Consider the following 25,772-nt stretch of genomic DNA (forward strand, 5'->3'; position numbering starts at 1 on the left):
TTTCACGATTGGTGTATTCAAAATAAACTCAAATTGAATCTCGACAAATGCCACGTCGTCACTTTTTCAAGGAAAGATTTACCAATTAAATATAAATATACCATTAATAGCGTGATACTTAATAGAAAAGACTCTGTTAATGATCTTGGTGTACATTTTGATTCGAAACTCACATTTAAATTACATATTCAGATGATTGAACGCAATGCTTCCAGAGCCTTAGGCTGCTTAATAAGAAATTATAGGAACTTCAAGAACCTAAAAATACTTACTTTTTTGTTTAATTCATTTATATTATCCAATTTTAATTATGTTCCAATGATATGGTACCCAGTATTTCAAACAGATATTCTTTCTCTTGAAAAAATACAAAAAAGATTCTTGAAGTTCCTAACTTTCCGTAAATTTGGTTCTTATCCACCCCGAGGATCTGACTACATTGTTCTATGCAAAAACTTTAATTTTTTAACACTTGCGGAACGACGTTTTTTGTCACAATCTGTATTCTTATTTAAATTGGTTAATGGTACTATTAATTGTCCAGATCTCCTAAGCTGCGTTATGTTTAAAGTTCCACGTTTATACTCTAGGTACTACCAACCATTCTTCGTTCCGATGCCAAATTCAGCAATCGGTTTTTCAGCACCCATTTATAATATGTGCAATGAAATTAATATTATGTGTACCCATTATGACTTAAATTTGGATTTTTTTGGTATCTCTTTACTACGCTTTAAACAGATCTTAATAGATCATATATTATCTATACGGTAGCATCGTGTTAAAAAAACGATAATTACTTATATATAGTTAATTGAGAGATATATCTTGTAATTTCAGGCTCTAATACCAGCATACTTTATTTTTATATTTAGTTAATATTCAATTATATGTATTTAACTATGTATAGTGCCCTTAAATGGTCTTTGACCGTGGGCTTGTTAATAATGCAAATAAAAAAAAAAAATATCTTCTCTCTGTTTCTATTATTTACAGAAATTCAATTTATCTAGTTTTAATTTCATTTCTTAATATAATTCTTTTTTCAATATTTATTAATTTATCATTTTTAAATAATTTATAATTATTTTGTAATAAGATTTTTGACTATTGAAATACCATTTCAATACCTGCGTTCGTAATAGGAAATTATTTGATCACAATTATAAATCATAAATTTTTTTATTTGCGCATTTATTTAAGACTAATAAAATTTATTTGAATCAAATAAAAATACATTTGTCTGAAAAGCCTTATAACTTTTTATTTGTTTTAAATAAAGAAATTTATTTAGCACAAATAAAATTCATTGGAAACAAATAATTATTTATTTTCTTCTAAGATAAATATATCTTTTCTCTGCGAGTGTAATAATATCTGTTATTGAAAAAAATTATATTTATAAATTATTTAATGAAACAAAATTTTTTTTAACATTAAATAAATATTGAATGAAAATAATTTGAATATTATATACGTATTCAAAAAGTGACTTTTAGAATCATTTAGCACCAAAATGGTGAACTCGAGTGTGGTACCGTTGTGCCTTCATTGAAACTGAATAATCAGTTCCCTCTGTGTAAACGTAAAGTCAGTTACAATCGGACGACGTCAAAAAAGAAAAAAATGTCAAACAGTGACAATTTTTTACAAATTTTTATTTTCTCCTCTTTCTTTAAATTAATGCTCGCCTCAGAATTAGAGGATTTTACTCTTTCTAATTTAACAGTTCACAAAGTTCGAAGAGAAGTTCCCGAATATAAAAAGTACCTTCTCTTTCCACAAGGTAGTAATGTTCAGGTGAGTTGCATTTATCAGAAAATAACTATATATTTAAAATTTAAACACTGAGTATAGTGATATGGGGCGAATGAATTTACCATAAAAATCAATGGTTAAAATTTTAATTTTAAAGAATTTTATTAGGTACAATTATTTTTTAAACAAATTTTTTATTTTTCAAATTAACTTTTCACTGAATTTATTTTTAAACCAATTTCTTACTTAAAGAAATTTTTAGGAACCAAATTTTTATTTGACAAAATTTCTCTTTATCCAACTTTTTATTAACAAAATTCAAATTTAATCGACTATTAATTGAGCATAATTATCATTCAACAGAATTTTAAGTGCTTCAAATTTTTAAATGCCAAAATTTCCAATTCGACAAATCTTCATTTGTAAAAATTTTTATGTTGAGCAAATTGTTATTTGATAGATTTTTTAAAACGCGTAATTTTTATATGACCGAAACTGCCTTTTAAAAATTCTATTGAAATAACAATTTACTTTGCGCAAATAAAAATTCGAATAAATGAAAATTCGTCGAATAAAATTTGTTAAAATTTTATCTAAAAATTAAATCGTTTTTCTATTTTAAGAAAAAAATTCTTCAATGAAAATAAAAAGAAACATTTAAATAAAATTAAAAAAAAATTTTTTTTAAATTATAAAAAAATAATAAAATTAGAAAAAAATTAAAAAAGACAATAATATTTATATCCTATAGCTGGTTTATTGTATGACAATTGGAACGTACGCAAGGCCAGGAGGATTTTTTACAATGGGTGTAACAGCAGGATTAGCTTATGAATTGCCACACAAACGTACAGTACCATTTAGAAAGCCAGCGGAAGTTTATCATCGTAGAAGCAGAAGAGAATTATATCAAAAACTTGAATTAATGTTAAAAACGTAAGTTTAAAATAATACGTAATTAAGTTTCAAAGAAAAAAAAAAGTTATAATTTTCTTATTGTCAAAAAGCCCAAACGATGTTAATCTTTCAAGTGAATGACTTAAGTTGAAGGGGAAGCAATTAATCGAAAGCGCCCAGTTTCGTCGTGCAAACAATAGATTCCAAACGACAATAGCTCAAGGAGCAAAGCAACCTTAAAATTAAATAACGTCTACACCGACGATGAATACAGAAAAAGAAAAATTTGAAATGTACTAAATAAGAGTCGGGCATGAGAATTTTTCTTCACTCCTCCAGTCATGGAGGATGAAGAAAAAGAGAAACATGAAAATTCCAAGATCTCAGAAAAGAATGGAAATTGATAAGAGGAAATGGAACGAATTCTTTGGGCTTACATTTAAGATTATTAAAACAGACGAGAAAATAATATTTCCTACTCTCTTCAATTCTTTGGTCTTGAATCCTGCAATTTCCTGGACAATTTTTTTTCAAGCTTTTTTTCTTTTTCTTGTCGAATTGGAAAATAATTAGTTTTGTGAATTTAATTTATAGGGCAGATATTTTTTTTTAAATTATTTATTGCTCAATATCATACATAAAATGTTCGTTAGATTTAAGCCATACATCTTATTTTAATCCATTTTGTTATTAAAATTTTATTATTTAATTTAATCACAATTTACTGTGAAGTAAATAAAAACCAAGTTGCAAGCTTTAATATATATATTTAATTTATTCGTTTTATTAAATACCTCATGAGAGTCTTTAAAATTATTGTGGAAAATATAAAAAAAAATTGGAGCAAATAAAAAATATATAATTGAAATAATAAAAGTTTTAGCTTAATTATTTATTAATTAAAAATGTAAATTGATGCGAGGAACATGTATATAATTGAGAAATATTAAAGACAAATTGCAAATTAGTATACAACACTAATAATGCAATTAATTACAAAATTGCTCTGCAGAAGGGAAAAGCAATCAAAGACAAGCTTTATTTCCAGGTCACTAAATAGCTATTTAAGATCGATGTGACCTGAAGCGAATAATCGAACGGGTTAGAATCGTCGTTAATTCCCGATCTAATTGGCCTGTAGTCATTCAGTACTGCTACGATTTCCCTTCTTTATGCATTAGGGTATATAGTATAGTTAGGATAGCTTTATACTCAAATTACAAGAAGTCATATCTAGTTTATCGTAATTAAAACTTTATTTACACATTAACTTATAATAACTAAATAAGATTCAAAATATTACCATATATATGTAAAGAGAATAATCGAACGCGTTAGAATCGTCGTTAATTCCTGATCTAATTGGCCTGCAATCATTCAGTAATTGCTACGATTCCCCTTCTCTATGCATTAGGATAGTAAAGTTAGGATAGCTGTATTCAAATTACAAGAAGTCATATATGTATAGTTACGAATATGCTTCTCAAATTTGTATTGCAATTAAAACTTTGTATACACAGACTTAACTTATAATAATTAAATAAGATTAAAATTATTACCATATATCTGCCGTACTAATTTTTACTAATTTGAGTATGCTGAATTTTTTATTGCAAATATGCGAAACTGTAGATATGTTAAAAATTAAGTGCAAAATTGCGGTGAATCCTTATTAAATAACATATCTGCGTTGATGTGTTTTTCTGTCAGGAGAACAGCCCAAGTACGATTGACTTTCCTGACACAAGAAACACTATCTACGGACACTCTAAGAAGTTTACTTCTTCAATTTTAAAAAAATTGCATTACAGTATACATTTTTAATTAAAAGTCATTAAAATGCGCTTTTTAATGTCTAACAAAAAAAAGCCTACAATAGGTAACAAATGTTTTCCGTTAAATCTGTCAAAATTAGCTTCCACGGCAAATTTGATATTTTTAATTCACCTCTAAACATAATTTTGATAATCATTTTAATAGAATAAAATAATTAATTTTTAAAAAATATCATTAAAAAATATCATTAAAAAATATCATTAAAAAATATCATTAAAAAATAACAAATTAAAAAAAAAAATTGTTTTGAAAAAAAATACTAATTTTTAATTTTAGAAGCAAAGTTTATAAAAATACATATTTAAATCATAAAAAATATGTATAATATTGAAGTATAAAATATAAATTATTTAAACAATATAAAAAAGAATTATGCTTAAATATTGAGTAGTTGGAATAAAAGAGAATAGAATTTCGAGTATTTCTATTTGCTACTTTTATCGGCAGAAATAGGTTTATTGAAATTATTACAACAATTCTTAAGAAACGGTTCTTTTTTCTTGTTTCTTATTAATATAATTTGAAACATAATCAAAAATGTGTCGTATTATGGCGCACTCACACCTTTTTTGGCTGCCTGCCTGCAGGTTACCAGGGCAACGCACGAGTGTGAGTGAGACAGAAAATTTGAATATTCAAATTTTTAAATTTTCTGTCGCACTCACTCTCATGCGTTGCCATGGTAACCTGCAGGCAGCCAAAAGGTGTGAGTGCGCCCTTATGCAGAGCTTGAACGTACAAATAATAATTGAGTTTAAAGAAATTTTTAAAGGGATTTTTTCCTATTTCTATTTAGAAAAATGAACATAAATATTTATATTTTAATTTTGAATTTATCACTCGGCGACACTTAATAATTTGTGAGATGTTATCGATCACCAACTCGGAGTAATGAATAACATCTCACAAATTATTATTAATAAACAGTTTATTAATAAAGAAAAAATATATAAAATTTGAAAAAGTTCATGTTTCAATAAAGTAAATGTAGATATGGGACGTTCTTTGTCAACCGGACCACCCCATCTCTCCATAATTGGTTTAATTTAAAAAAATTTTATCATATTGGAAAAATTAGCTTGGAATGTCTACTTTTTAATCCCGTTGGGCGCTTTTGAAATTCAAAATGGCGACTTAAATATGGCGCCTAAACGACATAAAAATCACAAAAAATCCACACGGAGAGAACTGGATAGTGAGTAAGACTCTCGGTTCGTTTGTGATAACTAAACAGTATTGTTAATTTTCGACAGACCAATATAAGAGTAGGCTTTACTAAACAGCCGTCTAGTAGCAGTAACATGTTCAGTGTACAGTAGTGCCAACCTTTAAATCAGTTAAAAATCTAAAATGGCTGCTTTTGTTTTGAACATAGCAAACATAACCTATAATGTGTTGATTATATTTCATGTTTCATTAAAAATAAATAATAATGCACACTGTTGATAAATTCCTAATAATTTCAATATAAATTTATTCAAATAAGATCAAAAAAAAAAATTAAATAAAAACATAAACAAAGTGTACTGTTTGGAGAAAGAAGCGTCTGACATTTTGACATCTCAATAAAAAGTGGGGGAACACAAGCAGTAGCGTAGCATTCACTCAAAAGAGAGTGAGGCCAAAAAGACTGTTGAGTATCGTGAACTAAACGGAACTCAACGCTGTTTAGTTCCAACAACTGCTAGTAAAGTTGTCATGACAATATTTTAGGCTACTAAACAAGTTTTGTAGCCACAACTGTAACTCTTCTCTCCGTGCACTAATATGATCTATATTATTGTTTAAAGCTTCACATATGACGATAAAAATAACCACAACATAGTTTACTTACAAACTGATAACGTAACTCCATTCAAAATTCAAAATGTCGGATTAAATATGGCGGATAATATTCAAAATTGAGCTAGTCTTGTGAAAATTACTACTTGGGGGTTTTCGAGGTCGCTGGTTACAAATTTGATGTCAGTTTTTAAAAATAATAAATGGCGGATTCAAAATGGCGGACCAAAAATTTAAAAAATTAAGCTAATTTCGTAAAAATGTCTACATAGAGAATTTTTGGTCGCTGATTACAAAGCCGATGTCAGTTTTAAAAAATTTTTAAATGGTTGATGACAAATCTCTATTTAAAATTCAAAATGGCGGATCCAATATGGTGGACAAAAATTGAAAAATGGTTTAGATTCGCCTGAAACTTGTTACTCGGGGGTTTTCAGGGTCACTGATTACGAATCTCCGGTTACTTTTTAAAAATTCTAAATAGCCGACCAAAAATTTAAAAAATTGAGCTAAACTCGTTAAAATGTCTACCTAAGGGTTTTTCAGAACAATCTTTACGAATTCATCGTTACTTTTTAAAAAATCAAAATGGTGGACCAAAATATAAAAAATTGATCTAACTTTTTTATATTGAACGTAAAAAAGTGCAATTTGTACATATCAAATACAACGCCAGATAACTTTTTATGGATATTACGTGAGGATTATTTAATTATTAATCATAAGACTAGCTTAATTTTTTAATTCTATTCGCCATTTTAAATTTTAAATAGGGATTTGTCATCAACAATTTACAAATTTTTTAAAAATGACATCGGCTTTGTAATCAGCGACCGAAAATCCTCTATGTAGACATTTTTACGAAATTAGCTCAATTTTTTAAATTTTTGGTCCGCCATTTTGAATCCGTCACTTATTAGTTTTAAAAACTGACATCAAATTTGTATCCAGTGACCTCGAAAACCCCCAAGTAGTAATTTTCACGAGTCTAGCTCAATTTTTAATTTTATCCGCCATATTTAATCCGCCATTTTGAATTTTTGAATTTTGAATGGAGATACGTTATCAGTTTGTAAGTAAACTATGTTGTGGTTATTTTTATCGTCATATGTGAAGCTGTAAACAATAATATAGATCATATTAGTGGATGTTTTGTGTTTTTTATGTCGTTTAGGCGCCATATTTAAGTCGCCATTTTGAATTTCAAAAAGCGCCCAACGGGATTAAAAAGTAGACATTCCAAGCTAATTTTTCCAATATGATAAAATTTTTTTAAATTAAACCAATTATGGAGAGATGGGGTGGTCCGGTTGACAAAGAACGTCCCATATGTTTTTTTAAAGAAAAGTCAGGTTGAGTTCGGTCAAAATCCTGATGCCAAAAGACACTATGTACTTGTGTTTTCGTCTATCAGGAAAGTAGCCTCTAAACATTTAGAGTTCCTTACCTCAAAAAACATATCTACGTAGTTATGTTTCTTTAATCAGGAAATAACTGGTCAATCGACCTGAAATCCTCATAAATTTGTAGATGTGTTTTTAGCATCAGGATTTGTCGAAAATTGATGTAGATAGTCCTTTTTATCGAAATTATCGCCTAATTAACTAAAAAATTAATTAAGATTAATAATTCTAATTAGCACAAAAAAATGCGTCTTTTTTTACGAATCCAACTATATAAAAAACTCATTTTCCATAAAATATGTAGATAGTATCTTTTTAAATCAGGACGGCAGATATGTAAAAATGCCAATAATTAGTATTTATTTTGATAATTTAATTAATTTTTTTCAGACAAGGCAAAGATGGCAAAGCATGTGTATTGAAAGCTCTCTGTAACGCTGGAAAACGAAATAGCACAAAAGTGGGAAAAGGATCCTTTATGGAAGAGATTCTACACTCCATATTCACGTGAGTTTTGCATAACTTTGAATTCCGAGTTTAAATATTTTATGTATGCGTCCAACAGTGAATTACTCTCGCTCCGAAGGACCTAACACTGTAATGAACGGCACGAAAATTAATGTCCAACTTCTTTTTATTTTTTTTCCCTGCGTGCACACGTGAAAAATCACGAGGAAAGTGGCACGAACTAAATCAACAGAATAAAAAATGGAATCAACTTTATCAATTTAATTCTATAATTTTTTTTTAAAAGCAAAATTCAGAAAAATTTTCATTGATAACAAATTTTTGTTTTCATCACCAGTTTATGTTCTGGAATGATTTTTTTTTATAAATGAAATTAAGACAATAATTTTACTTTTCAAACACATAAACATGGCAAATGAAATAAAAGCCATTTAACCACCAGTGCTTTTTTATATATTTTTTTTCATTTCTTTCTTGTTTTTGTTTTAAATAGAAAGGATGGAAACAATTTTAAAAATGAAATTGTTCATTTTATATGGTTTTCAAAGAAGGAGACTTTAAAAGCGCGAGGGAATTGCAAAAATGCTTTATATACATTTGTAGCGTAAAATAAACAAATCAAGTTTTTTTTATATAATTTCCATGATAATGTATATATATAAAATTTTGCGAATTTATTCTTTCTGTCCTATATTTATTTTTAGATATTTAATATTTGTATATTTCTTTTGTTATAGACTACCAACTGGATCTTATCATTTAGATCCAAAGACCCAATACGAGGAAGCTTACGAAAAAAATGTTGACTGCGACAAAGCCTTTCCTTCCTGTGGAAAATCAATTTTCACCTGAGAATAATATTTTTCATAACAATACAAGAGTCATTTCATTAATACTAAACTTATATTAATGCAAAAAATTGTTATTTTAAAGGCCTGTGCTTTCTTCAATTTTATATTTCAACCATTCAATAAAAGAAAAAAAAATTAGACTTTTCACGAAAGCTCTAGATATTTTATTATTAAATTCCTGTTCAAGCAAAAATATCGTACAAAAATTGACATTATATATTTTTTAATTATGATGCCTACATAAGTAAATTGTACTCTCTAAATTTGAATTAGTAAAAAAAGAGCTACCAATTTACATTAGTAAGAATTTTTATTAATTTTTAGTAAAACATTACTACAATTGATTTAGTAGTTTGAAATTTGACTAAAATTTTAGTAAAATGTGACTAAAAATTAGTGAAAATTCTTACTAATTTAAATTAGTGATTGGGGTACAAAAATGCAAAAAAATTGCCAAGAAAAATATTCAAAATGTCTTAAATGTCCATTGGAAAAATAATAATTTTGGAAATTTGGCATTGGCACTTTTGACTCCCTACCAAATTAGTAGCTTACTTTTTATAAATTTAGATTTAGAAAGTAAAGAGCTCAAAGAAAATATTTTACAATACATTTAAAAAAGTTGTTTTTACACAAAAAAAATATTTTCCATTTGAAAGAAATATTCCTCTCTTGAACTCTTTATAATTTATTATTAGAAACACACAGAAGAAATGATTTTTAATTTATTCATTTCAAAGGATGAAGGCTATTATTTTTTTTCTGAATCTTAATTCTAAAACTAGTTTTAAAAAACGTCATAAACAAGGATCCTAAAAAGTAATAAAATAGTCTAATATATTATTTTGAATTTTAACTCTAAACAGTTGTTCCTAAACTTAATCCTTCAAACAGTTTCGATATTTTACTTCAATCAAAGTCCTAAATAGGATCTTAAATCATAATCAATTCGATAGGTTAACCAACGTTCTAAATCTGATCCTAAATCCGAACTAATGTTTCCCTTGATCCTGCTTCTAAAGCAAATATTATGTTGAATTATGATTTTCAAATAACCAATTAAAACTAAAAATAGTCTTGATATTTTCCCGCGTTTGAAAAAACGTCAATTAAAGCTACTATTGTCATTGGTAAATTAGATTTTAAAAATCAGAAAAAAATTTATACAAAAATAGTTTTTTGGAAAATTTCAAAGATTTGTGAAAATCTTTTTATTAACAATAAAATTTACGAAAGCCCCATGATAAAAATTTGTTGTGTCAGAAAATTGAAAATAAATCAATTATTATTTTACAAGGGGTACAAAATAATCTCAAAAAGTAACATCGATTTAATTATTGTTATCAATATAAATGTCTGATACACTTTATTCGAACATATTTAATTAAAGTAACGATACATGCATAACTTTCAGTGGAAATTTAGAGTCACTGTGGTGGAGATGCGTTTATCAGTAATAATCTTAGGGCAAATTTCCCCTTTATGGAACATTAGGTTTACTGACAAGTAGCGATGCCACGACAGAGTTGAGCTTATCTCGTTGAACAGACTCTTCTCCACAGATACATCGAGTGAGCACAAAATCTATATAACTATACACTGAAAGGGTTCAGGTTTACTATGCACGGGCAGAACTAAATAGAACAAAGGCTAATCTCACTAGACTTGATATTACAGAATAGAAAGTGTCCTTTCCCTTGAGAGAGGGAAAACTGTTACGGTTTCAAGTTTCACGCACACCAGTTCCCATGGCAAAACGAATAAATGTGAATAATGATAAAATATATAAAATATCAAGGAAATTCACCTCAACAATAACGGAAAACAAATTATTAAATTTGATTCTAAATTCTAATAAATATATTTTCCTTGTAATCGCAATCCTATAAAATTAATTCTAAAACTAGTTCGAAAAATAGAGATTTGATATTTTCAAACACAACATATCCCGTATGGGATATGGTAAAATGTCGCTGAAAATGTTCACAATTTCCGAGTTAAAATTTTGGTGACATTTCCTAAGAATTGTCTCAAAATTTTAAAAATTATAAAATTTTTCCAAAATTTTGGTCTTTGAACGTGTGTATGCACAGAGAAAAAAAAGAGTGATAATTGTAACATTTTCTATCAAAAATTACTACTTTCAAATAGTAATTTGGGAACTGCTTAAGAAATAATAACTTTTATTAAAAGCTGAGTAATATTTAAAATGTCCCGAGCAATTAATACTAGGAACGAAGCAACTTTTATTATGAATCGGAACAGTTATTACTATTTCCTTAGAATTTTTAGGAAAATTCAAAATGGCGGACGAATTTTTAAAAATTAAACATATTTGCTTGAAAATCCTTACTCGGGTATTTTTGGGTTCGCTGATAAAGAATCCGGTGTCTGTTTTTCAAAATTAAAAATAGCGGACGAATTTTTAAATAATCGTTCGGATTCGCTTAAAAATCGTTACTCGGAGGTTTTAGGGGTCGCTGATTTCAAATCTGATGTACACTGAAAAAAAAGTTCTGGTTAAAGTTACTAGATGCGTTTGGTTAAAAAATTTCTAGTTATTTTAACAAGAAAATATAGTTAAAAAGACTAAACAGTTCTAGTTAAATAAGTATGGTTAAATTATTCTGGTTAAAATAATTCTGGTTAAAAACGCGCGTTCGCGGACACTGCATAGCGTCTGTTGTTCTTTTTCGAATAGTTTATCGTGCGGATCGCAAGAATGGATGAAAAAGTTAACCAAGCTCTGGAAAATTGGGGTTTGGGAGAATTAAAAGATCTGTTTAAAGGTTGGTTAATTAATTTTATAATATAAGTGAAAAAATTGTTGACGAACGGCAAACCCGTTCGTGTGGAAAATAGTTTGAAGGTTATGTTGAAAACGTGCTCGACACGTTTTATCAGAATTTTAGTTCTGAATAATCATATTTAAATAAACATTATTAAGAGAATTGCAGTGTAAAGGTGTTATTGTTTGATTGCATTTATATGTACATAATACAAATTTTTTTAATTCATATTTTATAATAATTTATAATATAATATAATAATAATAAATTTAATTAATTCTCTGATTAACTAGAATTTCTGGTAAGATCAACCAGAAATTTTTTTACCAAAAATTTTTAACTAGAAAAATTCTAGTAAGATTAACTTGAAATTCTAGTAAGATTAACTTGAAATTCTGGTAAAATTAACCAGAATTTTTTAACCAAATTTTCTAGTACTTTTAACCAGAAAAAGTAGTAAGGGTATATATAACTTTTTATTCTGGTTAGATTAACCAGAATTCTGGTTATTTTAACCAGACTTTTTTTTCAGTGTAAGTTTTTCAAAATTTAAAATGTCGGATCCAATATGGCGGACAGAAAAATTAAAAATCAATACTACTAATATTAGATTTGTAATCAGCGACCTTGAAAACCCCTGAATAACGAGTTTCAAGCAAAACCGTGAAATTAAAAAAAATATATCCGCCATATTGGTTCCGCTATTTTGAATTATGAAAAGGTAACATCATATTTGTAATCAGCGACCGCAAAAACCCCCGAGTAACGATTTTCAAGCGATACCGAACGATATTTTTTTTTTATTCTTCCGCCATATTGGATCGGCCATTTTGAATTTTGAAAAACGAACACCGGATTCGTAATCAGCGACCTACAGACCCCCGAGTAACTATTTTCAGATCACAATTCTATCAAATAACAATTCGGCCAAATGGAGTTTCGGTGAAATGGAAATTCTATCACTTAAAAATTCAGCTAATTAAAATTTCTATTAAATAACAATTTTTTAAAAATAAAAATTAGATCCAATAGAAATTGTCTCTAATAAAAGTTTTGTTAAATAAAAATTTTGTTATATTAGAAATTCTGTTAAATAGGAATAAAGTTGATGATTTTCAGTTATATGTTATTTTTTCATATATACATGTGCCACTGAATAAAAGGTCAGCAAAGTAAACAGAGTGTTTATGAACTTTCATGAAGGAGATAAAATAAATTTTATAACGAGCCATGCTTCCTGCTTTTCTTGCAAAAAGACTGCGAATTTTAAAAGGAAGTTTATATTTACACAGTAAAAATAATGAATTTGAAAATTTCTCATTTTCTTTATTCCGCAGAAAAAAATACATATAGTAATTAGTATATATATTCATAATATAAAATTTTATTTTAATATCTAACATAAAAATACTTAAAGTGTTCAAATAAAAATATGTTTAATATGGGTTATTAAAGAAAATATATTATATGTAAAACTATATAATAAAACTTAAGTTATTATTTTTTAAAATTATATTTTCTCAATAATTTATTTGAAAATACTGGAGTGTAAACAATAGGAATGAAAACCGTTAAATTGGAAATGAAAAGAAATGATTAACTTCAATTCGGTAAAATCAGTCGTCATAATAACTTGATAACTGATTGTTCAAACACTCAATTTACTGTTGAACTGTTACAAGTGTAATTCTGGTATGGCTCATCACATTCAAGAGTTTCTTAAAAGATGAGTCAAACTTATTGAAAAAAAGAAACAAATTTTTGCAAATTTTTACAATTTTTTGTTTACAGTAGACAATTTTTTAATATGAGAAGTATAATGAAAATTTATTTATTGTTATCACTAGTCAATTTTACTGTTGAATATGATGTGTGTTTACAAAATCAAACAGATTTACAGGAATTTAAATCAACATCGCAAAATATTCATAGAATAAAGAGAAGATCGTTAAATTTTCCAACAGGAAGTGCATTCGTAGTAAGTTTAACTTATATTTTATCTCCTTTAATTAAAATTTCACAAACTTTAAAAATATCCTACGTAATTATATTTGCAGTATGTAGATTAAAAGTTTATATATCTATTGAAAATTTTCTCTATCAATTTTAATTTTAACTTCAATTATTTAAAGACTTAAGGGGGGGGGGGTACACAGAAAATTATAAGGTATTAAAATAAGCTGCAACGCTTATTATTTTAATTCAATTCTGCTTATTTTAATACCAAAATGGATTAAAATAAGCAAAATTGGATTAAAATAATAAGCGTTGCAGCTTATTTTAATGCCTTTTAATTTTCTGTGTAAGGGTTTCCAGTTCCGAAAAATCGATGTTTTCTTTTTTTGCTATTCTTGTAGTTGAACATCTCAATAATATATCCCCAAAATTTGAAGTCAATTAGAGAAAAACTCTCACAAAGTTATTAACAAGTTAGTTCCTTCGCTTTTAAAACTGTATTTCCGTCAGTTAGTTGTATGTTTGAACGAGCGTTTGTTCTCAGTGATATAATATAAGGAAAACACCTACTTGAAAAAACAGGCTTAAGACATCGAAACTACTGTAGGGAGTCTACTCTATGGAGCTAGAATCAATAATTCCGTGTAAGCTAAAAAAATAATTTTTTTCCTTCTGTTTTAGTCTTTAAAACTTTAAACGCGTTTTTCTCATAATCACTTTTTAAAAGTCCGTGTTCACTGATATTTGAAAACTACTTTACCGATTTATTCCAAACTTGGTACACACTTTCTACACATAAAATACCTGCCCCCTACACGAAGAGTTTTTCAATTTTTTTTTTTTAAATTAAAGGGGTTTTTCATTTACAAAATAGTGGAATTTTTCGTCAAAAATACCAATTTTCATTTCAAATGACCAAAAAAAATTTGAAAATGAAAAAAATTAAAATCGGAGATCGTATGGGGCGGGTTTTGATGCTACTTTGACTACATTTTAAAGATTTTTCATTTAAAATAATTTTTAGCTGAGATACAGAGAACACCTCAAATCGGTTTTTTTCAAAGACGTTCTTGGAAATGCTCTGCCAACGGCTTGTTTGTTGAAATTTTTTTTAAAATTTACAGAATATTGTTCAAATGATATTTAATAATGTACAAAAGGTTTGGATAAATTTCCCATATCCATATTTCTAAAAAAAAAATTCACAAAAAAGATGTTTTTTTCTTTGCTGAAACCCTTACCCTCCCCCTTAAAAAAAATTTTTGTTACAACTTTAATTTTAATAAAAACTTACCTATTTATCAATTTTCTTAAATTTTTTTTTCTAAATTCTCATAAATTATACCTATGTATTTTTTGGAAATTTAACTGATTTTTATTTTCAACTGGGCACAATTCCTATATATATTAGATATATCTATATCTTTTTATTTTGCTTTTTCTAAAAAAAAAAAAATAAAAAAATATGACACGGATGAAAGAAGATTTATTTCACAATTATATAGATGACAATGTCGGTAGTAAAAACTCTTCCAATAAAAGGGTTCACCTGGAATCAAGTTCATGAATTTGATGTTATTTGGCCAATACCAAATAGGTCTGATAAACCAGAACCTAAACCTAAACCAAAACCAAAATATCCAAAAAGGAAAAAATATTATCAACGACCCTATTGGAGGAATCGTATTCATCGAAGGGAATTGTACTCTAATTTTGAAGTGGCTCTCGAAAGGTAAATCATATTTATGAATTAATATTTACTAGATTCAATAACATTAAATATTATTAATTTAGTAATAATTTTAATTTTATTAATAATTTCAATTATATCCTCAAAAGGAGAATATATTGTTTTATTGTAATCGCTTTTCTATTGTTATTCTATACATTTTGATTTATTTTCTTATAGATTTAATTTACCGGGAAGAACTTGCATTTTAAGAACAATTTGTGAAGCTAAAACATTTCTTCATCCACCTGGCGTTTCTTTAATTGAAGACATGTTTCGAGTAATTTTAAGGTGATTGTTATTGAAAAAGGTATTTCTCATTAAAATTCGAGATACCATTTCAATGATTTTTTAATACAAAAAATTAATAATTATTTTTATTTCAGTAATCCAATAATGACCACGAACAATATAGATGAATATGATTTGGCTCATCAGACAAAAGAAGATTGTCATCTTCTCTACCCTTGTCCTTTTTCATTACTGAATTTATTTTTTAATTACAAAAATAACAATTATAATTAAAAAACAATGATAACATTTTTACAAACAATGTGAATAATAAAAATAATTTTTATTTTTACTTAATTTACTGATAAATTCTCTATTAAAAATTATTATACTTGTAAATTATAAATATATTGCTTTTATTTTGTTAAATTTACTTATTGATATGATTTTAATTATTTATTTATATTATTTTATTTTCTAACAAGACCAATCAAGGTGCATCATTATCCTATAAAAATCATATAATTTGGAATTTTCATTTAAAGAATTCTATTAGATATAATTATTTTTTAGACAAATTTTCATTTCTCGAATTAGCATTTGACAGAATTTTTTTCAAACGAATTTATACTTAATAGAATTTTTAGGTATTGAATGCCGAAATCTTTCGGTCGTTTATTTATTCGCAAATTTGCAATTTCGGACAAATGAAAATTCGTCGTTTTAAGAATTCCATAAAAAAATAATTGGTGTAAATAAAAATTTTGACAAATGAAGATTCGGTGAATTGAAAATTCTGACTTTAAAAATTCGAATCACTTAAAATTCTGTTGAATGAAAAGTATGCTATATTAAAATTTGGTTAAATTAGAATTTTTTTTTAATAAAAAGTTAGGTAAATCGAAGTTTTATAAAATAAAAGCTCTCTCAAATAAAATATCGATACCTAATGAAAATTCTTTAAAGTAAAAAGTTGTTTAAAAAATAAAATTATTTAAATTGAAAATTCTAACAATTTATTTTTATGGGACAAATTTCATTACTTATTATTATTAAGAAGTAAATGTAGCAAGATTTATCTAAAATGAGATTAGTTAAAAAATAGTATAACATAAACTGCTGACAGCAACAAATTCAACATATCCTAGTTGAAGAATTATCAAGGATTATACACAAGTGCAGTGATAGGAAATATCTAAATATAGACTATAGCATTTTGCCTCTATTTCGAATATATATTGGATTACCGATGGGATATTACGAATTGCACTACAAATACGTTCAGGTACCACGTGTTATGTACCTCGTTTTATCATCTACACTATGTTTTGATTGGTGTCTTACTAAACTCCCTCCATTACCATGACAAAGGTGTCCATACAACGTACCATAAAATTCTATGAGACCGCACCTTTTACGATTATAGTTACTTGAAAATCAGCTTCAAAGTTCTCCTTGCCCTTAATAAACCTCATAACTCGCCTCCTAAAAAGATATGTACATACGAAAAATAACTTTAAAAAAAAATTTATTTAGTACTCGATTTAGATTTTAAATAATAATTTACTTTGATAAATAAAAATATTTTCAAATATTATTATCTTTCAAATTTTATTATACGAGACCTTTTCGAGCATTAGCGCGCTGATTATTGCTTTTTAATCATTAAATTATTTTATATTAATAAAACAGTAGTATAATGATGTTGTATGTTGATATTATATTCGACTAATTGATTTTATTAGTTTTACTAAAAAGCTTAACGCATAACGCTTTGGTGTAACCTTTTTATAATAGGATAGGAAAAATCCTTAACAACCTTTACTAAACCAAGAAATTTTAGCAACGATTGCTAGGTGAAAAACATGTTCTTAGCAACCGTTGCTGGGCAAAAAAAATGTCCTTAGCAACCGTTGCTAGGTGAAAAAAATTTACAATATATAATTGTAAACAAAATAAGTTTTTAAAATTACTTTTTCTAAAAAAGTTATTGACAATTAAAAATTTAAAGACGATCATTTCATGCAAGTGTTTTAATAATTTATTTTTATTATAGGGATCCAATATGGCGTAAGAATAAAAAAATTGATCAGATTCGTTTGAAACTTATATTACTCAAGAGTTTTTAGGGTCACTGATTACGAATCCAACATAAATTTTTCAATATTCAAAATAGTACAATTATCAAATATAGCATAAGATTTTGTTTAAATTGATTGAATTCGTTTGAAATTTGTTACACTTGAGTTTTTTAGGGGTCACTGATTACCAATTTAATATCAAATAAATAATCAACGAACCTGAAAAGCCCGCGGGTAAACATTTTTTTGTAAATCTGACGAGTTTTTTAAAATTCATCCTCCACATTAGATCAGACATTTTTAATTTTGAAAAACTGATATCAGATTCGTAATTCATCTTATGTTTGTGTTTGAGAATAAGTCAAGCCCTCTACTATGGTTATTTAAAATAAACTATATGACCAGGCAAAAAAGAGATTTTTTTTAGAATCGTGAAAATGTCCATTGTTCAAAAAATTCGAACTGCATGCAGAAGTTGCCTCACTTTAATTTATTTAAAATGGGGATTTGGTCAGGACCTCGCTAGTTTTTCCTCTATAAAAAAATGAAAATAAACTTAGCCAGATAGCACGGAAACTTGCAGCAAGCTTACGGCAAAGCTTGCCGTAAGCTTTCCAGGAAAGGTTGCTGCAATCTTGCCATAAAAGATTGCTACAAGATTGCTGCAAGCTTGCCGTGAAAGATTGCTACAATATTGCTGCAAGCTTGCCGTGAAAGATTGCTGTAAGCTTGTTACGTAAGGTTGCAGGAGAATTTCAATAAGCTTCTGGAAAGATTGCTGCAAGCTTGCTGCAATTTTTAAAAAATACATTTTAAATTAAAAAAAATTTATTTGTTTTCTAAATTTGAAAATCCTTGTGACGTTTATTATTATTAATTATGTTCTGTTTATTTTCATTTGGAAACTTAACGAGAAAATTTTCGAAACTAATTTGAGGGGACTGGGAATTGAACCCGGGTTCGACAGACACTAACCAAAGACCCTAACCGAGAACCTACTCGACCAACTATTAAAGAATAAAAAAATCTTGCTCTTAACCCTCGACTGTTTTTATGAGTTGAAAAACGGCGGGCTTTTTCAAAATGCTTTTAAATAGAAATTTTGTGTTTTCTATTTTATTTGTTAATTAATCATCAATGTTATTATTGTTATATTTTATGAAATTTATTTAAAATATGAAAATACTTATTGAAAAGATGAATAAAATTTTTTAAATGTATTAAACATTTGTTAATTTAATAATAATATTTATATATTTTATTATATACATTTTAATCTTAAAAATTAAAATTACATTAAATGAAACAAACAACTTTAAATAAAAATTTTGTTTCTATTAACTAAATGAATTTTATGCATTTATTGGAATGAACCAAAATTTTATTTCAATTAACTAAACTTTTTAATTGTGTGAAAGAAACATAGATTAATAAAACAGTTTGCTTAAGTCAAATTAATTTTTTCTCTGAGTGAAATAATCCTAATTAGAATAGAAGTTAGAAATAAAAAAAATAATAATCTCACAAAATAGGAAAACTGACACGGTCCTGATAAGTTTTTCTCTAAGTATTAAAACAGTAGGGTATTGGTAGTAAGAAAACACTTTTCACCATCTAAAATAATTTTTAAAATCAATTAATTTGAATATTTTCATCTCGTCCCTAAATCAAAAACAAATTCTCTCTGAGAACAATACATGAATTTTATTAATAAATTAATTTTAATTATTACTCAATTTATTTCAATTTGGATTTCACGAGAGAAAAGTGAAATTAACAGGGTCACATTGGGAATGAATATATAGTAATAGTAGTAGTAGTAAATTTCGTTATATTGCGGGGAGTGTCAATCATTTACCTATTAACAGACAACCCAATGCTGAAGTTCATGCTGACAGGTGTCTAGCATGAAATGCCACATGAATTAAAATGTGAGTAATTAATTCGCTTTGATTTTGTCTCTCTTGTCTACAAAATTTTACAAATACCAACAAAATGATCAAATATGTAATTCTCTTCACGGTAAAATGTCGATAAATGCCATTGGCTTTTCACCTCTTTTCAAAATCCGCATATCGACATTTTTTTTAAATCCCCAACTTCAAAAGGTCATATTACTTGTCAATATAAATTCTTATAATTTATATTTAATGAATGAAACACAAAACAGAAGGAAATCAAACATAATGTAAAGTAAATGAAACTGATTCTCAAGATTGAAACGTGCAAGCGGTAAAAATAATTGGAAGAAAGAAGGGAATTAACACCTCTCTTGACCGTTACATTTTCGTGCAGTGAACTTTCAAGTTGCTAATTATTTGACCAATGATCCTGAGCATGTGCTTCAAGCAGAAGCATTTTAAAGTTTCAAGACTTGGTTTCGTGTTTCATTCTTGTCAGTTTGATTAGACTGTAAGTACAGTTTTTCCAAATACACAACATTTCAATTATATATATTAAAGGTGAGATTTTTAATTTTTTATGTTTACATTTTTAAATCAATTTTTCTAAACATTGTTTGCTGATATGACACAATAAATGGTGAAAGAAATAGCTTTCAGTTTTGTATTTATATAGATAGTTGGACATATTTCATAAGTTTTTTTTTCTTTTTTTGATTGTGATTTGTAGACTTGAAGTTTGATAAAAAAAAAAAATTATTGTCGACATATATTGGACAGAAGGAAGACTAAGCTCTTTCACTAAGCTTTTGTTGATTGCAAAGCTTATTCAAGCAGTTTTTAGATCTCTGTCTATTTACAGTAACATGAAGAATTGCCTATAGTATCGAAGTCACCTATCGATCATTTTCCCTCCTGTTTCACCAAGAAGTAACAATTTCCTGTTTCCTAAAGAGCTTACTGAAGTGAGTTACGAGATATTTCCACCAAGAGGGATCGATCTTCCGTCTTGTACAGGAAGTTCTATATCTACTGTGGTGGTACTGAAATACTTTACTCTTTCATTTTCTACCCCTGTTACACCCTCGAGGTACAATCACCTACCCTGTTTCCCTTCCTCCATCTCTTTAATAACACGATACTTTGCCCTCGCGCCGATCGAAACCTTATCTCAACTAATAAGATGAACATTAATATTACACACTAAAGGGTATTAAAACATTTTTTTAAATAATTCATTAAAGTACTTTATAACTCATTACATTTAATAATTATTGAATATAACAACCGCTAATTGCAATTATCATTATTAAGAAGATAACTATAAAAATCATATTAATTACAGCCGGGAAAAATATATTTTTATATATAAAAGCGTTTCGAATAGTTAAATTCTTTTCAGATTCAAAAATCTGAAAAAAAACTTTACTATTTGAAACGGTTTTATACTATATAGTTAATGAAATTTGAATGTCAATGGGTATAAATAAATTTTTTGGGGTCGCTGAATCAGAATTTATTGTCAGATTTACAAAATTCAAAATGGCGGACCCAATATGGCGTCCAAAAATTTAAAAATTGACCAGATTCGCATGAAAATGGTTCCTTTAGACTTTGTGGGGTCGCTGAATTCAAAGAGGTCAGATTTTAAAAATTCAAAATGCCGGACCCAAATCCCAGTTGGGGACAGATTGGGCAACTTTGTGAAAGTTTCCACACGGGAAATGGCGCTAAATTTAAAAAAAACATTTACTAAACGAAAACTTATATGGGTATGAAGAAATTTTTAATAGTTTTAACAAAATAAATATCTAAATCTTTCTTATTTATTTCGAAAAAAATACGATTTCAATGCTTCTAAAAGGTCATTTTAAAGTTTCGATAGTTACAGTCAGAATTGCTTTTCAGATAAATTTACTGACAGGTGGATCAAGTTAGAATGTGTAATAATATTTTACTCTTGAAGATCTGGGGTAAGGAGGTAGCTTTATTCCTTTCACGTTTTATCTTGGGCTTAACGGTCAATACCGATTACCTCAGCGGTTCCAAGATAAAATCCCCCCCCCCTCTCTCACTCTTTCTCTCTCCTAACTTTCTGCACCTTCTACTGTCCGTAAAATCACTTCCGGCTATACACGCTCTTCAAGATTCAACCCCGTAATGCAATCCAACGTCCGTAAGAAAAACCAAGGCTGACTTTGATTCGGCGGGACATAAAGTGGTGGAGAGAGGCGCGCTTACTGCGCGGAGAAAGGAATGCGACAATATTCTTTTTGCGACGTGAGAGAATAGGATTTTTCTCCGGGAAAAAGGATCGAGGGCTTCCTCTCAAGAGCCTCTTAGATCCTTCAATCTCAAAACCAAAAGCACTAGATTGATGTGTAAGCATCAAATAATATCTCAGACTTTACAAATCACTTCAATTTTCCCTTTGATTCTGCAAAAACAAAAAAAAAAAAAAACTAGTTTTCTCACGAAAAAAATAAATATTCAAAAATATTAATCTATTAGATAAATCATTCAGGTTAATTATTTTTTCAAATAATTACAAAATTTTTATTCGTATCGCTGATCATTAATTTCAATTTCTTTTTCATTTAATCTGACGTTTTACATTTCTTTTCATTTCTGGCGCCACTTCATTTTGAAAACTCTAACTAAAAACTACTTTTACTATTCTGTTGCAAATTCGAAAAAGTCTTCCTAAAACTGATTATTACTAAGGACACTAAAATTACATCAAAATTTAAAAATTCTGTTTGTCATCAACTGGCATTTAATATTTAAAGCTAACTTACAGACAAAATGTCAAAAATAGTTATATATGATACAAGTGCATAAAGTGAGTGATTATATTCGTGTGATTTGCATCACAACATTTTTTGCAACACCCACCTCTAAAGTTAAGTACTTATCATGATGAATTCCAACTCTCTATTAGAATAATTTCGATTGTATAGAATTAAATAAATCAATCGAAGATCAGGAAAAATATCATTAGGCAGTAGTGTATAAATTTAAAAGTAAAGTTCGTTTTTTAATTTTGTGGTTTTGTATGGACTAAAACAATCCTTATATTATGTGAGAAAATTTCGGTGCGTAAAGTAAATTTCAGTGCGTAAAGTAAATCACTTTACACACCGTTTGAAAAAGAGCTTCTTTACACACACTTTTCGGTGTGTAAAATTTAACTTTAGAGGTTAGTGTTGCAAAAAAAAAAATTAGAGTATGATTGAAGTTGAATTTTACTATAATGATATCGAAATTATAAGTCTGAATAACAGTCATATGTTAGAATGAAACTTGTTAGTTTTACCCTACTGATACTAAAATGTATCATTTTAAAACTTTTGTCTGTTTTAAATTGTCTTTTACTAATTTATTTATTATAATGTTACAAGAATTAAAAATGTTTGATCTGACTAAAACTTACTTTCACTATACTAGTACCAAAATTATAAAATTTGAACAATTCTGTCTGAGTTATTCTTATTTTTACAACAACAATTACAAAAAATTAAACCGTTTTTTTGACTGAACCACTTTATCTACTTTTACTTAAAGTAAAATAACAAAAATCTAACAAATTCGGTCTTATAAAACATAAATCTTCTACTGTTACAAGAATTACAAACATATAAATACTTATTTCTATCTAAAACTTAAAATTATAACAGTTTGAAAAAATGCGTCTCAATAAAGTAGGTGTGTCAGTAATAAATAAATTTCAAAAATATACAAATACTATCCTGAGTTTGACTATCTTTTGCTACTAAATTTATAAATGCAATATTAATACTAAGAATATTAAAAAAATTTGGAAAATCTAATAGTAACTGTCTTTTCCAAGCACATCCGAGTACCTACCCTCAGTTTTTAACGGAATTTAAATTTTTACGACAAACAAAAACGGTTTCTTTTAAAATCAATATTTTATCCTTTTAAATCCTGAAGTTTCCTTCCAATTAAAACTGATTGACTTGACAGCGGATTAAATCGAATTAATTCGTAATAAAATTTGAAATAAGATCAAACTTCAGCTTTGGATTAAGTCGAAATTAAATTTCTGAATTAAGAAGAATAAAATACAGTTTCGAAAAAAATGGATTGATTCAAAATGATCTGGAATCTCAAAAAAATATTTAAAATAATTAATTAAAATTTGGTATACTTATTTAGTACCCTATTTTCTATTTGTAATAAAAAATATAGAAAGAAGTCTGAGACTTCAAATGTAATTTCAAATTATTAATTTAAAATAGTAAAAAATACGATTTACTCCATGAATTAGTAGTTTCCCATTAGCAATTAGTAGTTTTCTACTAAAAAAAAAGAGTCAAAATTGTTACTAATTGAATTGGTAAACGAATCCGCACTCTTTCATTAGTAGAAAACTACTAATTCAGATTTAGAGAATATGTATGTCCAACTGAAACTGACTTTTACTACGAGAAAACAGAACAAACTTTTTTAAAAAATTATCTGACTAAAACAGTATTTTACTACTGACAGAAAAATGACGAGAATTCAAAAAAGTTTCGTCTGATTGATTTTAAAGAAATTTTACTTTCAGTTTGTTCCGTTGAGTGTTAAAAATAATTAAAAATAAAATTTAGAATAATTAATTCTTAATCCCTTTCAAAACATAAAACTTAGAATAGTTTGTTCTTAAACTTTTTCTAAAAGTAAAAAAAATAAAGTTTTAAATATTATCGCAAGAAAAACATCAGCATCTGCAACAATTGTAAAATATTATATTGAGCCATAAGAAATAATCTCAAAATTGTAAAAACGTATTTTGGAACATCTTGCATTTTATAACTTTAATCTTCTCATTGTTAAGATAGGACTATTGAAATTATTTCGAATATTAGAATAAAACTAAAAAGCTAACCCCTCCATTTGCAATTATACCTGGGTCCAAAAAAATCTACAAAATATACCTATATTAAACACCATGTTACCATCACATTTGACCATTATATACAACTACCATTACACTGTAATGACGACGATATGACACTTTTGCCATAACTATCAGAACCATTTCTGCTCTCGCTTGAGTAGGATCGAGCAACCACTTTGTCACAAATGTCAATTCATCAGTGTACTCAATTCTTATCAATATACAAATAAATAAATTGTAACTGTTTAAATTGTATATATACGTTGTCTCTATTTATTTAAACAGCCAAGTAGCAGTTTCACTTAAATGTTTTCTTGCATAAACAAAGTTTAATTTAATATTTAACTTTCAAATATCCAAAATATCGTTAATTTATCTAAAATTACATTTTTTAAAAATATTATTTAGCAAAAAAAAAGGTTTCTAAAAAGATAAATACAATACATTTTTTAAAAAATATTATCTTCCTCTCGTCTTTATTTTTTATCACTTTTTATGTCAGTAAAAAATCATATAATAGAGGAACTATTAAACGATATGGGATGTTCTTTTTTTCAACATTAAATTGTCACTGAAATATTAAGTTATAAATCAACTTTAGTTTTTACTACTTCCACAATGTAGACATGTCCTTCAATCCATCTGCTAATAAATCCTAGTTTCCATGCGATATGAAAAAGGCAATGTGAATGCAGAGCATGTAGCTGCCATTGTTATTTCCTTTCGGACGAAAATTCATGAGGTTTATCTTTCGGCTCTTTACGATCCATGACATGGATGACATACTTATTTACTTCTTTTTTACCCTCCCGTCTCTTACTTCAAGATTTTTCGCCTTCCAAAGTGTATAAATTCAAACAATCTTTGTGGTTTTACTTTGATAAATAGAAAAACTTTTTTTTCCTCATATACCACGAAGAAAATAAGTCTTTTCACAACATCACAACATCTATCAATTTCATTGCGCTAACACTGTATTGATATCTATATCTAAATTAAAAAATACTCGTTCAATAAATTATATTTATTTTCATCACTGCAATAAAGTTATTATTTTTTTTATTTAGAAAAATGTCAATTAAAAAAAAAGAATTGTGATAATTATTATTATTTAGTGAATTTAATTATTATTAATAATTTGATGAATGTGCTTAAAATTTTAATAGCAGTAGTAAAAGTAAGTT

General features: G+C 27.2%; 3 protein-coding genes across 4 annotated transcripts in view; all 3 read left to right on the plus strand.

Annotated features, from left to right (window-relative positions):
• Positions 1 to 1,590: 1,590 nt before the first annotated feature.
• Positions 1,591 to 9,008, plus strand: LOC127278711 (uncharacterized). The gene is made up of 4 exons (XM_051300538.1): positions 1,591 to 1,800; positions 2,510 to 2,694; positions 8,067 to 8,183; positions 8,882 to 9,008. The coding sequence occupies exons 1-4, from the start codon at positions 1,627 to 1,629 to the stop codon at positions 8,994 to 8,996; spliced, it is 591 nt and encodes a 196-aa protein (XP_051156495.1). The 5' UTR covers positions 1,591 to 1,626; the 3' UTR covers positions 8,997 to 9,008.
• Positions 9,009 to 13,436: 4,428 nt separating this feature from the next.
• Positions 13,437 to 15,949, plus strand: LOC127278710 (uncharacterized; the record flags this gene model as incomplete). The annotated part of the gene is made up of 4 exons (XM_051300537.1): positions 13,437 to 13,762; positions 15,246 to 15,472; positions 15,650 to 15,760; positions 15,856 to 15,949. Coding segments are annotated over exons 1-4 (603 nt in total), but the record flags the coding sequence as incomplete, so codon positions are not given.
• A 4,200-nt stretch (positions 15,950 to 20,149) lies between these two features.
• Positions 20,150 to 25,772, plus strand: part of LOC127278704 (uncharacterized) — a 43,501-nt gene continuing 37,878 nt past the window's right edge. For both annotated transcript variants that reach the window (XM_051300528.1, XM_051300529.1), the window contains exon 1: positions 20,150 to 20,243. The gene's annotated coding sequence lies outside the window, so the exon portion shown is untranslated. The remainder of the gene's footprint in view (positions 20,244 to 25,772) is intronic.

This window comes from Leptopilina boulardi, unplaced genomic scaffold (assembly GCF_019393585.1).
Source record: "Leptopilina boulardi isolate dan_hultmark-lab unplaced genomic scaffold, ZJU_Lbou_2.1 LbouV2_210, whole genome shotgun sequence".
NCBI lineage: Eukaryota > Metazoa > Arthropoda > Insecta > Hymenoptera > Figitidae > Leptopilina > Leptopilina boulardi.